The following is a 16,467-nucleotide window of genomic DNA, read 5'->3' as shown; positions in this document are numbered from 1 at the left end:
GTAGCAATTATATCAAATTAAATCAATATCTTTTTAGTAAACTTTTATGATTTAATATTTTATTGAGTATAAGTAATAGTGTATGTGTGATATCTATGACAGTACTATGCACAGTGGAGAAACAATTAGGAATGTAGGAATATAATTTCTTATATACTTGAAGTACTTTTGATTCCTTTTATTGATGAGGTAGTTTAGTTAGGACCAGGCAGAGCAGGTACTCAGTAAGTGTTGAACGAAGGAAAAAAAGTCTAAAAGCTAATGACATTTTGTCAGCCCTTGTAGAATTAAAAAGAGTTATATAACTGACAAAGAAAATTTTGTAATTCATTATTTGTAGGAATTTGTAGAGGAAATTTTAAATTAATTGTGTGAGTTTGTTACTCATACTGAAATGCTAGGTTTATTCAGCAACCTAACGCTTGTATTCACTAAGCTTCCCTTGGCCAGTGTGAAGTAAAGAGGAATTGTTGCAGTACTGACATTATTTTCTTTGATTGTTTTAGGTATTATTTTAGTACATGACTTAACAAATAAGAAGTCATCCCAAAACTTGTATCGTTGGTCATTGGAAGCTCTCAACAGGGATTTGGTGCCAACTGGAGTATTGGTAACAAATGGGTAAGCCCAGATTTCTTCACTTGCAGTGTGACATGGTACATCAATCATAAGATTATACCCTCCAGGGGTGCCTGGGTGGCTCAGATGGTTAAGTGTCTGCCTTCGGCTCGGGTCATGATCCCGGGGTCCTGGGATCAAGCCCCACATCAGGCTCCTGGCTCAGCAGGGAGCCTGCTTCTCCCTCTCCCTCTGCCTCTCCCCCTGCTCGTGCTCTCTCTCTCTCTGTATCTCTGTGTCTCAAATGAATAAATAAAATCTTAAAAAAAAAAAAAGATTATACCCTCCAGAATAACACTTTGTAAGATGTTTGATTTGCAAATTTTTTCTCCCAGTCTGTAGATCGTCTTTCATTCTCTTAACAGTTGTCTCTCAAGCATTAGTTTTTCGTCATCATGCAGTCTGATTTCTTAATTTTTTCCTTTATGTATTATTGTGCTTTTGGTATCCTGTCTGACAACTCTGCCTAATCTCAGATCATAAAGATTTTCTCCTGTGTTTCTTTTAGAAATGTTATTGTTGAAGGTTTACTTTAAGATCTGTGACCTGTTTCGAGTTAATGTGTAAGGCTTTGATTGAGGTTGACTTTCATATATGAATGTCCAGTTGTCCCAATACCATTTGTTAAAAAGATGCTCCTTTCTCCACTGAGTTGTTTTTACTCCTTTGCCAAAAATCAGTTGACCATATTTATATGTTTCTGTTTTGAGACTATAATTCTGTACAGTTGAACTGTGTGTCTGTACCTTGACCAATATGACACTGTCTTCATTATTGTAGCATTATAGTAAGCTTAAAATTAGGCAGTGTGGTTCCTTCCTTTTTAAAATTGTTTAGCTATTCTGGTTCATTTGCTTTTCCAAGTAAATTTGAAATCAACTTGTCTATATTGACAAAAATTCAGCTTGGATTTTGATTGAATTGCATTAAGTCTGTAGATCAAATTGGGGAGAATTTTTGTTGCATCTTCCAATCCATGAACACAGTTTGTCTCTCCATTTATTTTTTAAAGCAAATCCTAGACATTGTATCATTTCATCTATATATATATACTTCTGTGTTTGACTTTAAATGATAAGGACTTTTTAATATAATCAAAATATAATTGTCACACTTAAAATTTAGCAATAATTCTTCAGTATTAAATATTATTTTAATTCCCCAAATGTCTCATAAATGTTGGTTTGTTCAAAATAGTATATAGATAAGGTCTACTCATTATATTTAGTTTGTTAAGTTTCTTTTAATCTTATGTTCCTCTTCCTTTTTTTTTTTTTCTTTTACTCTCTGGCAGTTTATTTGTGAAAGATGGCTTGCTTGTTCCGTCCAGTTTCTTGTGTTCTGGATTTTGCTGACTGTATCCCTGTAATGAGTGTCTGCTTAACTTGTTTCTCTGAATCCTAAATTTTCCCTAAAATGATAGTTAAAATATGAAAAGAATGTCTAAAAGATGCACGGGTTTTGGTGTTTTGTTCTTGCCAAAGTGGTATTGTACATATAATTACAATAGCTGGTTGTCCTTTTGTGGTATTGTCTTGTTACCAGCCTTATCCGTCCATGATGAAATTCACCATCAGTTTTTCATCTATTGGTTTTTTAAAAAAAAGGACTTTGAGATCAAATTTCTAGTTGGATGTAAGAGTAATGAAAAAGTGAATAAAAAGAAAAGCTAAAAAGATAAGAGAACAACAATATGGCCACATATCTATGTTACATATGTAATACATATATATGTTAATGTGCAACATATATATCATGTGCCATGTCTGTATGTTATGTTATACATATACTACCTATATTTATTAATGTATGAGAGATTATACAAGACTACAAGTGACAGAGATATATGTCTATCGAAGATGATGGTTGATAAAATATATACAAAAATTTGCATGTGAGCCAGAGTTAGTGAGTATAGGAAAAGGAAATATTCCTAAATATTCTCTAATAAGGCAAATTTCAATTTTAGACGTCTCCTAAATTAGTGTTGATATTGGTAAACAGAATCAAAGGCCTTGAACTCAAGCTATCATTGGCTTTGATGCACTAAATAGAATGATAATATTTTTAAGAAATGGGGGTTTAAAAAAAAAGAAATGGGGTGTTACATAGTTCAAAACACCTGTGTTCCAACGCCAAACAATAACTGAGGCTCTGTAAGATTATTGTGAAGGGCAAAAAGATTTGGTGATTTTGCACACACCCACTTACACCCCCCCCCAGTTTAGATTATTCAAAGAGAAAGAAGAATGTCAAAGGAGGAAGAAAAGCTATGCTCAACTGGGTTGTATTGATTATATTGTGCAATATTGATTTACTGTCATAAGGTGTTTGCAGCGGGATTTTGCTGACTATTGTAAATTGCGCTTATAATATGTCAGAAATCCAAATGTTTTATTTCTCATATCTGAATAGAATTTAAACTAATTGATCAACATTGAGCTATATATTCCTTTCAGTAATAGAAGGAACACCACTCTATCCTTTGGGTAAAAATAGGGGGTGGGGAAGAAGGATTGTAATAGCCAGTGGCCCAAGGCCCTGAACCCTAAGTGATTCATATTGCCTGCCCTCTGTCTCCCATGTCTCTTGTGTCAGGACAGACAATTATTTGGCACTTAATTCTTTCCTTTTACTATTCTGTTTGCATTTCAGCTGCTTCTTTTCCTTTCCATTTGTTGAATCCACCTTTCCCCAGACTGTAGTATCATCTACGGTTGATTTTTCTGGCCTTCAGCCTCCTTGTTCTTAATTTCCTGAAATGATCTATTTTTCTTTACCATTCATAGACAGAAATGTGTATGGTAGGTATAGAACTTATGCATACCCCAGAAGCTTGCCATTTTTTTCCTCTGGCAAAAGGTTTGAGTGCCATGCTAGGTTCTTGTGTTTTCGCTCCACTGAGGTTTGAATCCACTCTCTGCATCTACCTAGAAAAATTCCTGAGCTGTTAGCCTCAGGAGACAGAGCTTTGGGAGAAGTCGAGTCAACCCACTTTCAGATACCTGGTGGGCATTCAGTTATTCAAGTAGTCTATAGAGACTCATGAAAATAAAATTTGAGTACTTAGATGAATAGTTGGAACTCTATAGATGGCGAGGATGGGTTGATAAATGAACAAGTAGACGGAAGAAATTGGGACAAAAGTAGGTTTATAGGTGGTGGATGAGCAAGAGTCAGTAAAGTATCAGTAAAATAGTATAAGCTACTTGCATTTATTTTTTTAATTTAATTTTATTATGTTATGTTAGTCACCATACAGTACATCATTCGTTTTTGATGTAGTGATCCACGCTTCATTGTTGCCGAGCAAGGAGCCTGATGCGGAACTTGATCCGGGACTCTGGGATTATGACCTGAGCTGAAGGCAGACGTTTAACTGACTGAGCCACTCAGGCGCCCCTTATTCACCTCTTCATTATTATCTATCACAGGGATTATGACCGGGAACAGTTTGCTGATAACCAGATCCCACTGTTGGTAATAGGGACTAAACTGGATCAGATTCATGAAACCAAGCGCCATGAAGTTTTAACTAGAACTGCTTTCCTGGCTGAGGATTTCAATGCAGAAGAAATTAATTTGGTATGTGTTTTCACTAATGTATATTTGTGTTATCATTAGGTAAAGGCAAAACCAAAGACTTAACAAGTCATAAATTCTCATGAAAGACGCTTTATACAAAAATCAGGCATTTGGGTGCTGGTCCAAAATGTAGTGAATATTAGAATCAACGTACACTGTCAGATGGGGACAGTCAGTTCGACTTCCTTGTATGCTGGTCTGTTGGAATGTTCAAACTTTGTTCTATGAATAACATAAATCATGGGCTCTTGAAAAGATTTTTTAAGATCATACCAAAATCAGAATAAATTAAGGTAACAAAGAAGGGTCACTGACACCTTGAGTATTCTTGCTTTAGAAAAGCCTCTCAGCTTATTAAACTACAGAATTTAACTTAAAGGGCAAACAAATAAGTGAGAAAACTACGAAGTGTCAACTAGGAGTGCTTCATGAGCAGTAGTTTAGACAAACTTATGTGTATAGAGCATTGAGTTTCTTCCTGACATATGTAGCTCAGTTTGAACCGGACGCTACAAAGGCTAAGAAAAGTTCTCACGTAAGCCAGATCGTGTTGCCCAGAGAAGGATCCTGGCCAGCAGCTTTAGTCCCAGTTTATACGTCATTGTTCACAAGTAGGATTTCTGCAACACATTCAGTGCCCTGGCAATTCCAGACATACGGTGGTAGTGGTGGTTTAATAATACTAATGACTATAGTTTACTGAACACTTATTATGTGCCGCGCACTGTTCTAGAGCTTTATGTACATTATCTCAGATTTGTCTTCGCATCAACACTATAAGGTAGGTACTGTAAGTATTTCCATTTTAAAGATGAAGATTAGAACCAGAGAGAGGTAATTAGGCCATGGCTAACACAGGTCAAGCCAGGCATTCTGACTCCCGAGCTAGTGCTCTACAATTAAGCCTCTTTTCCACTTAATTATTCTCCAGCTAACATTTAGAATCTTAGAGTTGAAAGAACTCTTAGAAATCATCTAGATCACTAATTACCCAAACCTGACTGCATATTCATGTTATCAATGTAGCTGTGAAACAATTTGAATAAGTGCCCCACAGCTGGAGCTTTTTATTCATAAGGTCTGACAGGAGGACCAAGACTCTATAATTTTAACTAATGGCTCAGATAATTCTGATGCCCTTACCCTGTAAATCAACATTTGTGAACACTGGTTGGTTCAAACCAACCTCTACCCCATAACTGAATCAACTTCTGCTTGCCATTCCATTGTTTTGTACATTCTGCTTTGCAGTGAGGGGTACCTTATTTTTCTCACCTGCCACCATGGAATATTCAGTGGAAATGCCCCAGCTAGTTGCACTGGACTGTGATATTCCAGAGAACTCCTGTTACATAGAGTTTATCATATCAGAAGCAGTGCTGAAGTTACTTTGTTTGAACATTGTCTCCAATGGGAAATTACCATTGAATACACTTGTAATTACTTTCAATGTATTTTGGAATGTATCTATTTGTAATGCCTGTGGGTTTCTGTAACAATCACCTAGATATGTATTTTTCCTGTTTTCCTTTCAAGGTAGGGCCATCTTTTAATTGTTAACAAGGTATAAAGGTACTCAGGTGGTGGTACTTTGGCACACATGGTTTCCACAGAGTTCATATACAACATACTTTTGGCCTGTTATCAGTGTACAGCTTCAAGAACACAGCAGAAACAACAAGAGGGTTTTGAGGATGCAGGGGAAGAAAAAATGAGGAGGAAAATTTGATACAAGTTTCAGAAAGATAGCAGTCAGAAAGACTCAGCAAGTAAGTATAAAGCCTCAAGTAAAAATGTAATGTGACAGTATTAGTGCTAGCATCTTTGGTTACTGTATGAAGTTACTTAAAACTATAAAAAAAAAGTAAGAATCATCATAAATGTATATATCAAAGATAGAATCAAAGTTACCATCTTGTGCCTGAAAAACAGGTTGGTTTAAATTATAAATAGGGATGGTTACTTATTTTTTAAAATCCTGTTAGGATTATTGTGTCTAGGATAGATTTTTCTCTGTTTACTTCAAAGTGATTATATCAAAGCATCTTCCCTAGTTAATATTCCTTTCTCAAGCTTAGACCAGCTATTTAAAACTATTAATCTTCAATCTTTGCCCTCAGCCATGATCACTGGATGGCTCTTTAAACTCTAAAATTCTCATCCTAAAATCATAGGGTTTCTCTGGCCTGGTCAACCTGTAACTTTGAGCCCTAGAATTAAGTTTGGGGAGGGTCTGCTTGTTTGCCGTTTGATTTAGTTTTTATATTTAGCACTATAGCCCTATTTGTAATCATCTCTGAAGTCTTGACATTGTGATGACTATGTAATCAATATCCATTTTGTAAAACATGCCTAACACGAGTCTACCTCAGGTTTGTCTCTTATGTGCCCCAACTGCTGTATAAATGTGTTCAGACATTATTTCAAGTATAAACAGTTTCCATGATGATGTTTCAGTCTATTTGATCCATACGTGGAATTAACTTTTACTATGTTAGGTGCTTTGGTGCCTGAAAATTCGATCTGATAGCATTTTCTTAGAATGAAAAGAGAAGGGAACTAATATTTCAGTACCTGCTGTGTATGTGCCAGACATGCATTTTGACTTATCTAATTTTCACAAAAATCCTGTGGGATAAGTATTATGTTATCCTCATATCACAAATGAGTAAGCCCAAATTTAAAGGCATAGTAACCTAACCAATGTCACATAATCTAGAGATGTTGGAACAGATACTCAGATTCAAAGCTTGCTGGCTTCAAAGACCTAATTTTTCTAGTACTCTGTGATTTTTGAAAAGTTTGTTGTAGGCTCTTTTTTGTGTGTGGTTTTGGAAATGTATTCTAGCTTCCAGCCAAAATTAAAAATGTGAGCCTCGAAATGTTGTATGTGGATAAAATAGGTGATTATTACAAAATTTACCAGAAAAGAATCATGTGGGCTTAGAGATTACAAAACAGAATAAATGCAACAACAGTGATTTCAGTAATTGCCCAAGGGACACAGACCATCTGCAACTGAAAGACAAATACCATCTTTGTAAAGGAGCCTACATGCTATCTTCAGAGTTTGGTCTTAGATGGCATTTGAAGTAAAATTCAAAATGCTCTCTCTTGAGGTGGTAAGTTAATTATTACAAGCAAAAGCAACTTAACATTGAATTTCCCGGAAAAGGATAATAAACCTTTTGAGGTCTTTACTGATCATTGTAATTTACTAGTTATCTCATTGTAATGTTCCAGATTGTTTGGTCTCTTCTGGGCCCCATTTTTTCCTGTTTTTCAAAATCCTATTTAATAGTAATATATCTATTACTTATTATTATTTAATTGCCATTAAATAATAATACTTAATATTTAATAATAAACTTACTCTTTATTGTTTATTATTATCAAAAAATGTATCTATGTCATGTATTATCTTTATGGCCTACCAAATGGTGTAGTACTTTGCATTCAATGAGTGAGAAATCCCTGGCAGCTGTTCTGTGTGTTCTTTGCTCCCCTAACTCCGTATTTTCATGATTCCTGCTCTTCGTATGAACTGCGTAGTACTTAATTAGATGATGCCGGTGGGTAACTAGTACTAAAAAATGGAAGTGTAAACAGTTTTTAATGGCTCTGTTTCTGCTTTTAGGGTAAATGTAGGTAGGTCACATGATTAATGTCTTGGTTTTATTATTAGTAAGATTAGCAATCCTGTCTTCCTTTATGAATTATTTGATGATGAATACATTGGTTCAATGTCCTTTAAAATTCAGTAAATAGCAAAACATGGCCTTAACCTTCCTTTAGCACTTTCCTCTTTGTTTTGTGTGTCATAACTTGAAAATTACTTGAATATTTTATGAGAGTATAATGCCTAACATTTTATTATAGAAATGTGCAACAGGAACAGTAATGGCTAACAAAGAGCTTATGTTTCTTAACTTTTAATGGTGCATCTTGTGTTTTATCTTCTAGGATTGCACAAATCCACGGTGCTTAGCTGCAGGTTCTTCCAATGCTGTCAAGCTCAGTAGGTTTTTTGATAAGGTAATCGTTTCAATTAAGTTTTTTTAAACTTAATTTATATATTATGAGGGTTTAAATTCTTTGTAGAATGCTTTGTCCTTTTTATTCCTTTGTCTTGAACTTCATAGCCTGAATACTTGTTTTGATCTCTCTTATCTGTTGGTATAATTGCTCAAGGCCTGCTGACGTATTTATTTTATCACCAGTGTTCTCTAAGCAAAGGATGAGCTACTGGATTTAAATGAGCTGTGATTTCCCTCCTTAAAACAAATGATGTTTTCCTGTTTTCCAGCTCTTTTTGTCCTTATTCACATCCCCTCAACCCCCACGAACCCAGGAGATTGTGCTCAGTTGAAGCCCTGAGTTCTTTTTGCTCTCTCTCTCAGCTGTTACTATTCTCCCCATCAATGTTACCTTTACTTTTAAGGTTATGTCATCTCCTAGATTCCCTGATTTTCCCTATCAGAAAGCTTGTGTTCCAAATATTGACTCTTGCTAGCATCATCTTATGTCCTGAACTGGAATGAAAATGTAGAATGACTCAGCATACTGGGAATTTAGAGCACTGTTTGTCTTTCCTTCACAAGGCCATATGGCTGCCTCACACATAGTGTTGACCAAGTTTAAGGTGTTTGCCTAATGTACGACATGACAGAGTGAAGGAAAAGAGAATGTATTTCTGTATGCATTATGGAAAAAGATTAATTTCTGTATTACATTTCCTTTTAAGGGAACAAGAAAGACACAGCCCTTCTCATAGCTCTTCTTTATGAATCGTTTTTCTTTTACCATCTAGGGACCTAATAGTTGGCCCTTTTGTCCATTATGTCATGTTAAGATAAGCCCCACACCCCTCCCTGTTTAATATTAGACCACTGGGAAATTTTTGCTTCATCGCACAACTTCCCAACTGGAGTGTGGCCGATACAGTACAGGTGTGCTGACATAGTGAGTCCCTCAGTTCAAGCAGCCAGAGTCCCCCAGGCTGAGTGATCGGCAACCCCCTTCATTTAACCCAGTGTGCTGTACGAATATTCGTATTTTCTAAATGTGCCGTGACATACAAAATGTTGGGAAGCACTGCAAGAGACCGTATTTTCTCTCCACGTTATTTTCAGACTTCAAACTTAAGAGCTGCCGTTTAGTGTAGACCCATGTCCCCATCTGATACATTCTTCTGTCCCCTGAGAGCAACAGCTTATATAAATCTTTGTCTGACACAGAAAGATTCCACAATATGGTGCTTGAATTTGTTAATTTGGAAGTTCGTGAAGGGAATAAAATGATACAAACTTTCAGTTATAAAATGTATAAATCCCAGGGTTGAAAAGTACAGAACAGAGAGTATACTCAATAATATTTTAATAATGTTGTGTGGTGACAGATGGTGACTACACTTATTGTAGTGAGCATTTTGCAATGTATATAATTGTCAAAGTACTATGTTGTAATAACCGGAAACTAACATAATATTGTATGCCAACTATACTTCAATTAAAAAATAAAAATTTTTTAAATATGTAGTAAGTTACATCCTAGAGAAACAATGGGTGATAGACTAGTGTGACCCAAGTTGTCAGCCAAGACTTGATTTAAAAAAAAAAAATCAGAGGGAGCTTGGTGAGTTTTAAGAAGAGGGCAAGATTTGGTAAGAGAAGACACTGCAAGTTGAGAGTAGGGAATTACGAGCAATAGCAAAAAGGTAGCTTCTCTTTCATTACCTACATCGCCATGAAAGGTATATGGATTAGGAAGTTGGCCTGACCTCCAGACTAGGGTGGTTGCCTGAAACCACAGGACCCGGCAACTAAATTTTGCCCAGTTTTCAGTCATATCTTCCAGAATTTAGTATAAAGATATATTTTCCAAGAGGGAATCTAGCTCTTCCTCCAGACTCCCTTTAGTAGTAATTCCAACCCCACTCTAGAATGATAGGATTTTCCTGACTTGCTGTGGAGGGAAAGAAAGGCAGCCTCTTCTTGGTTTTTGTAGGATTGGACATTTTGAGATCTATGCTAATCACAAACCAGCTTTTCTACCTCTGGGGCCAGTTAATGCAACCTTACCCTGGGTCTCCTGTAGCTAAAAGGAACCCAGCCATAGTCTCAAAGATAGAAAGAATCCAGATGATTTGGTCATCAAGGCAGTGAAGGCAGGGTGGCATAGCCCTGGAAGAAGATGCCATGCTCTTACTCAAGGGAACTCTTAGCTTCATAATTCTGGATTCCAGTGTCTTAATCTGCAGCTAATCTATATTCTTACTGATTGGCTTTTCTTAATCACAGGAGCTCTGTGGAAAGAAAATCATACTGCCTCTGCAAACATTACAGTTTCTCAAGTGTTAGAACAGAATTCATTATTTTTTTAAAAGATTTATTTATTTGAGAGAGAGAGAGAGTGCGCGCACACACGCATGTGAGCAGGAGGGGAGGGGCGGAGGGAGAGAAGCAGACTCCCCATTGAGCAGACTCGATCTCACCACCCTATGATCATGACCTGAGCCAAAACCAAGACTCAGACGCTTAACCACCTGAGTCACCCAGGTACCCCTCATTGTTTTTTAAAATTATTTTCTATCATCTGAATTTTAAACTCTAAACCCATTTAAACTCATTATATTAGGGCATATATTTTGAAAGATTTTGCAATAGTAGTGATGGATTTGTGCATATACATCCACTGCTTTACCTCGTTTCTCCTGCTGACCAAATACAGACAGTTCTGAAACTACTGAATTAAGGGTGCAGAGTCAGTCCATGGAAAGAAGCTCACTGAATGCTTTTAGTCTTCATTGAGGACCTACTGAATTTATCACTGTGTTTACCCCAGGGATGTGGCAGTTCACTACATTACAGAGACTCCTTTGTAAGGAATAGCTGTACCATTGTAGTAGTAAAAGGGATCTGCTTTTATGGATTCTATTTTGTATGTTTGGGCTGACTGCTAGGAAACTTTGAGCCAGATTTGCTTCCGAACACTGGGAACTGCATGAGTTACTATGTCGTTCTCTGATTATTTAGTCATTTTTGTGTGTTCACTTATTTTTTGATCTATTATTAGTGCTTTGGGGAATGAGGCAAGCTTTTATGGAAATACACCCACAATCCTGATCTTATTAGCACTAGATGTAACTCATTGTACTAAATGTCCATAACTATTGAAAAGACTCTTAATTTGGATAGATGCCTTTTAGTCCCATTAGTGGCAACTGCAGTGAACCACTTTTCCAGGGATGTTTGCTAAGCCCTTAAAATCTTTATTTGTTTCTCACAGGTCATAGAGAAGAGATACTTTCTAAGAGAAGGTAATCAGGTCTGTATCTATTCTTGATAAAGTGGGTTTTTAAATTTGGAGAGAGGTGGTTTCCAAGTTTACTTTCAGAAGTGGTTAAAAAAAAAAAGGTAGGGGGAAATCTTTTGTAGGCACAAGCATTTTCTTCTGTCCTGCTTGACACAAAAGGAAAAAAATCAGATCAAAGGAAAATAAGGTTCTAAGAAACAAAAAGAGTGCTGGAATAAGGTTATATTATAAAAGAATAGATGGAAATCATTTGCTTAAGACTCCAGAAGTATATATGCAGAACCCATCATGATGCAGGCAATTCAGATAAAAGTGCAATTGGTGGATGTTCTGAGAGTCACCTTCATCTTCCCTGATGTAGATGACACTATCACCAATTTGTTGGCAAACAGTTTTCCATTTTGGTAGAATGTATTTTATTATTTGATCTGAGTAAAACCTCAGAGAGATGGTTCTTTAAGGAACCACAGGCCGACATAGAGACACAGAAAATAAGGGAGAAATGGTAAAGGCTATTAGCATTTGAACTCTGCGTGCTGAGACTTAACGTGATTCTCTTTGTTGCCTACAGATTCCAGGCTTTCCTGATCGGAAGAGGTTTGGGGGAGGAACATTAAAGAGCCTTCATTATGACTGAATTACACTCATCGTCTGGAAGAGTGAGCTAGTGGTGGCATTGTGCACAGCTTCCTTCTTGCCGTGTTGACTATTAATGTTTCAGCCTTTTCGCAGAATCATCTTAAAATGCCAGCCTCCAGCCTCACCCTTTAATGGAAAGCTGAAAGGAAGTGACTGTGTGGGAGAGCCAAACTTTGTCCCAAGTCCTCTCTGTTCCTCACCTTTCTGTCCGTTTATAGATTATGTAAAAGCCTTGTGGAAATATGAGACGTTGTCAAAAGGATGCAGTAAATGAGACAGAGTGCTGCGGAGAAAATTTACTCTTCCCAGAACTGGAAGGTTTTTATGGGTCTGTAATTGTCCCACACTCCTTGCTGGAGGCTTAATTAAGTACTTCAAAATGTATCTGTGTTGTATTACCTTCTTGAGGGGAAAGGTTATGTTAGCCAGCCCTGGGTCGTGCGCCCCGAACAGTCTCTGTCATTTTCAAAGAAGCAAAAGGGTATTATTTCATTGTGTCCCCTCTCATCACACACAAGGATGCCTAAGAATAGCAGCCCTCGTCTCCCTCTCCTCTCCTTTGCAAGAGGTTCAGTGGCTAGAAGAGGCGGACTCCTAGCTGGAGTTAAATATAAATAGATTAATAATACATAGAGAACAGTGGTACCAGAAAAGAAGACTTCTCCGAGAAATGGAGAACTCACTAAATCCTTCACTCCAAGTTCCAGATGTCTGCACTGTCTTACTGTTTTTTATTTGGAAATAGGTAGGGTGAGATCTCAGACCTTCACAAGGGCAGCAAGAGAGATTTATAGCCTCTTGGGTTTCTGTGTTTTTTAAGGAAAAGTCAGCTCCTGAAATGTCTCCTAACTGTAGTCAGTAAACTAAGAATATTATTCTCTGTGTCAACAATGTATTTATGGAGAGGAGTAAAAATAAGTTCCACAGCAACACATTTACATGAATTATGGACTAGGATTCTTAGATTTCATAATCCAACATTTTTGAGGGTGGTGGTGTATGTGTGCGTATGCATAATTGTTCATCGTTACTTTTTTTACCCATCTTTTCTGCTTGTTTAATTCTCTCTGCCCTGGTTCTTCTTTAATATAGAGACCTCGTTTCCAAAAACTGCAATTTGCTGCCTTAGTCAACACCCATTTTCCTGCTCTGACTCTGCGGCAGGTCTTTGCACTGCTGATTTTGTTCCATATTAAAAAAAACTAATAAGCACACAATTTCAGCTTCTCATTTTAAAACTAGGCAAAAAAAAACATTAAATTCGCTTTCTCTTCCATCTTAATTACATTTCAGAAGTACTTTGGAAATCAAGGTATGCTAAAAGAGGATCTTAGAATAAGAATGTTAGCCAGTGCTTTTAGAAAGGCAGTTGGAGAAAATTGGAAAAGGATTTTTAAAGCACTTTTCATCAGCTAGAATATTCTCCAGTCTTTCTTCCCATCCTCAGCCACAAGACTTAGCCCTGATTCCTTTTTTCACACAAAGGAGAGCTATGCAAATCAGGCTCTGTATGTGGGGGTTTGGCACAAGCCTGTTGTGACAGAGGCTGTGCAGGTAGGAAGCAGAAAGCAAATGCATACACAAAGACCTGAACCAACTAAAGCTCTTTGTATTCCTCTTTTAAAAAATAAGTTCAAAAAAATTATACTTACATTATGAAAAAATAAAATACAACAATACAAAAGCAAAAATTAATATATAACCCTTTCCTTCTCTCCCGCTTTCTTCCTTTTTCTTGCCCTTAATTAAAAAAAATCTATCTCAGTTTCTTTATTTTCTCCCTCATTAAAAAATAAAAGTAACCCATCATGATGGCTTCAGGGTCAGCCTTGAAAACTTAACAGTACTCCTCAACTCCATTTCTTCTTGCTGTCAGGCTTGACTCCCTGAATTATAGTTTTCTGAGAAAAAAATGATTTTTAATCTAAGGTAAATTTGCTGCAAGTATTAGTAGCAGCAAAACAAGGCTGTTTGCCAAAATGAATGTTGTTATGTTATTAGCCAAAGTTCTTCAAAAAGAAGCATAATTTTTGCTAAGATTTCCTGAGACCTGCTCATCAAAATTGCTTTTGGATAATGAACAAATGTAAATACTGAAATACTTCCTGAAAAGTGTTAATTAAATCTTTAATTTTCTTGATGGAACAAGTGACTGGCAATAGAGAAAGATTTTTTTCCTGTTGTGATTCACATGTCTAACCAATGTTGTTATTTATGGTGGAGGCATCCAGACGTGAAGGCATACGGTCACTCGTCTGTCCCTCAGAGGGTGGTAGGGCCCTTCGTTGGAATCCAACTAAAGATTTGGATTGGCCTCTCCACGTCTGTGCTCTGAAAAGAATTGCTGCTCCCAAAGGGGTCGATCCATATCAGCTTTATCTTGGGTTCTCAGAAGTCCCTAAACTTGAGGCATCTATGGTGGACTCCAAGTGCCTTGACACTGCCGTTTATCTGTCCATTCTGAAAATGGACTATGTGGAACTGATGTGCTGGGCCATCAGACTGAGATGAAGAGCTCCTAATTGCTGCCATGACCAGAGCTTTTGAGTGGCCATTTCAACAGTGTATGCCGGAGCAGCCAGCCTAGGGAGGACCTTCTATGGGTTTTTAATAAATGTTGGTTTAATTGAAATTTTTAAAGCACGGGGTAGCATCTATTTTAAGAAGTTTGAAGGTCTAACAGGATGTCTGCATTGATTTAATATCTGTTAAAATTCAAAGGAGGATACTGTTTGGGGAGAAGGAGGAGAAGGAAATAAAAAATTCATTCCTCTGTAGTCCCCAAACTGAGTTAAATCACTGTGGTAGGAGAGGAAATGTTCCAGGTGATCTAGCCCTGAGAGAACCCTGAGCCTCTCAAATATTCACTGGTATGTTTGCCTGAGGCAAAACCAGAGCAGGAGCCTACCGAAAGGGGTCTGATTTTCAGTTACTATTAGCACCTCCATGTAAAGACTCAGAGCAATGGCTTTTAAACTCAAATGTGCATAAAAATCCGCAGAAGTTTTTAAAATGCAAATCTTGGGATTTCATCTGCCCCCCACTTGCCCAATTCTGTGTACATAGGATAGGGCCAGGATTTTGTATTTTTAACAGGCAAAACAGGTGATTCTGATGCAAATAGTCCAGGATCCACACTCGGGACAGATAATAAACTCATATCGCAAAGCAGAGAATATATGGAATGTAGACTCTCTACTTAATGGCACCTTTACAGCTCATCAGAATTCACCTTGGGCCTCCTTTCCGTGATCTCACCTTAATGAACTGAACCACTCATCTCTTTCAAGGTTATACATGCCACAGCAATCATGAAATGATTGTCACATCCTCTATGGGCAAGACAGGAAATGTTTGTTTTTGATGTACTGCTACCATTTTTATTACTACCATGTTCTACATTCCAAGTGTATCTATTTCTAATAAGATGCCTTGCCATCTTATCCACGGTCCTGTCTTGTACCACATTTGTTTTCTCAGCTGGCCAATCACTAAGCCTTACCAAGGCCACCAGTAAGTACCAGGCAAAGACAAAACCCCTGAACTCCCAACAAAGATGTAAAACCTTGCTCAGTCCCATCGGGTATATCTATCAGTTCCATCTGTTTCTTGGAGACCCTCTACCTATAACTCCTCTAAGTCCATCCTGGAGTGATTGCTCTGCAGGCCTGTCACACTCCTTCGCATTGCCCTGTAACAATCCCCAGCTCCCAGGATGTAATGTTTTCCACTTTCTTGGTGTGGATCAGTGGTCATCCAACTGGGATGGGTACAAATATCCCCTCCAAGAGGTACATGGGCACAGATAGTTTTAGGGGCATCATTTTCCAGGTCATCAATCTGCATATGTACGTTAACGTTGATCAGCTTGTGAACGCAGCCGGATACCAGTTACTTCCCACCTGTGTGTGCTTTCACAATCGGCCTTTTCCCACAACAGAAAAGAAACCTCTTACTTATGGAAGAATATGGTATATTGCCCCAGGATGTAAATGTCTTAGGATGCCAACAAAAGGACAATTCTAAATATTAGTTTTATTTAAGGATTTTGTTCCACTCACACAATTATTTAAAAAAAAAAAAAAGTGCAGACCTCTCAAGGAAGAGTTCCTGAGAACAAACCAAAGAGAGTTTTGGTAAGAAATATCCAAGGCTGTGGCACATTCTTTCATGGCAGGGCTTCTTGCTTGGTTTATCAAACTATCGAAATAACATTTTTGTGACAAATAATTATACAGGCAAAGGAGTATAAAACTAATATTTATTTTCCCAACCCTTTCTGAGTGAGTTAGAAAAGGTACATCTAAATGA

General features: G+C 37.3%; 1 protein-coding gene across 1 annotated transcript in view; it reads left to right on the top strand.

Annotated features, from left to right (window-relative positions):
* The window catches only part of RABL3 (RAB, member of RAS oncogene family like 3), a 30,674-nt gene extending 15,886 nt beyond the window's left edge, over positions 1-14,788 (top strand). The window contains exons 4-8 of the mRNA XM_028110681.2: positions 507-621; positions 4,053-4,203; positions 8,167-8,238; positions 11,491-11,529; positions 12,089-14,788. Of these exons, the coding sequence (XP_027966482.1) occupies positions 507-621; positions 4,053-4,203; positions 8,167-8,238; positions 11,491-11,529; positions 12,089-12,154 (443 nt within the window). The 3' untranslated portion in view covers positions 12,155-14,788. The remainder of the gene's footprint in view (positions 1-506; positions 622-4,052; positions 4,204-8,166; positions 8,239-11,490; positions 11,530-12,088) is intronic.
* Positions 14,789-16,467: the final 1,679 nt, after the last annotated feature.

This window comes from Eumetopias jubatus, unplaced genomic scaffold, assembly GCF_037043125.1.
Source record: "Eumetopias jubatus isolate StellerSeaLion01/CBP00866 unplaced genomic scaffold, mEumJub1_p1.0 scaffold_1, whole genome shotgun sequence".
In the NCBI taxonomy this organism is placed as follows: domain Eukaryota; kingdom Metazoa; phylum Chordata; class Mammalia; order Carnivora; family Otariidae; genus Eumetopias; species Eumetopias jubatus.
Note: the sequence above shows the minus strand (reverse complement) of the source record. Positions and strands in the feature narration are given on the sequence as shown.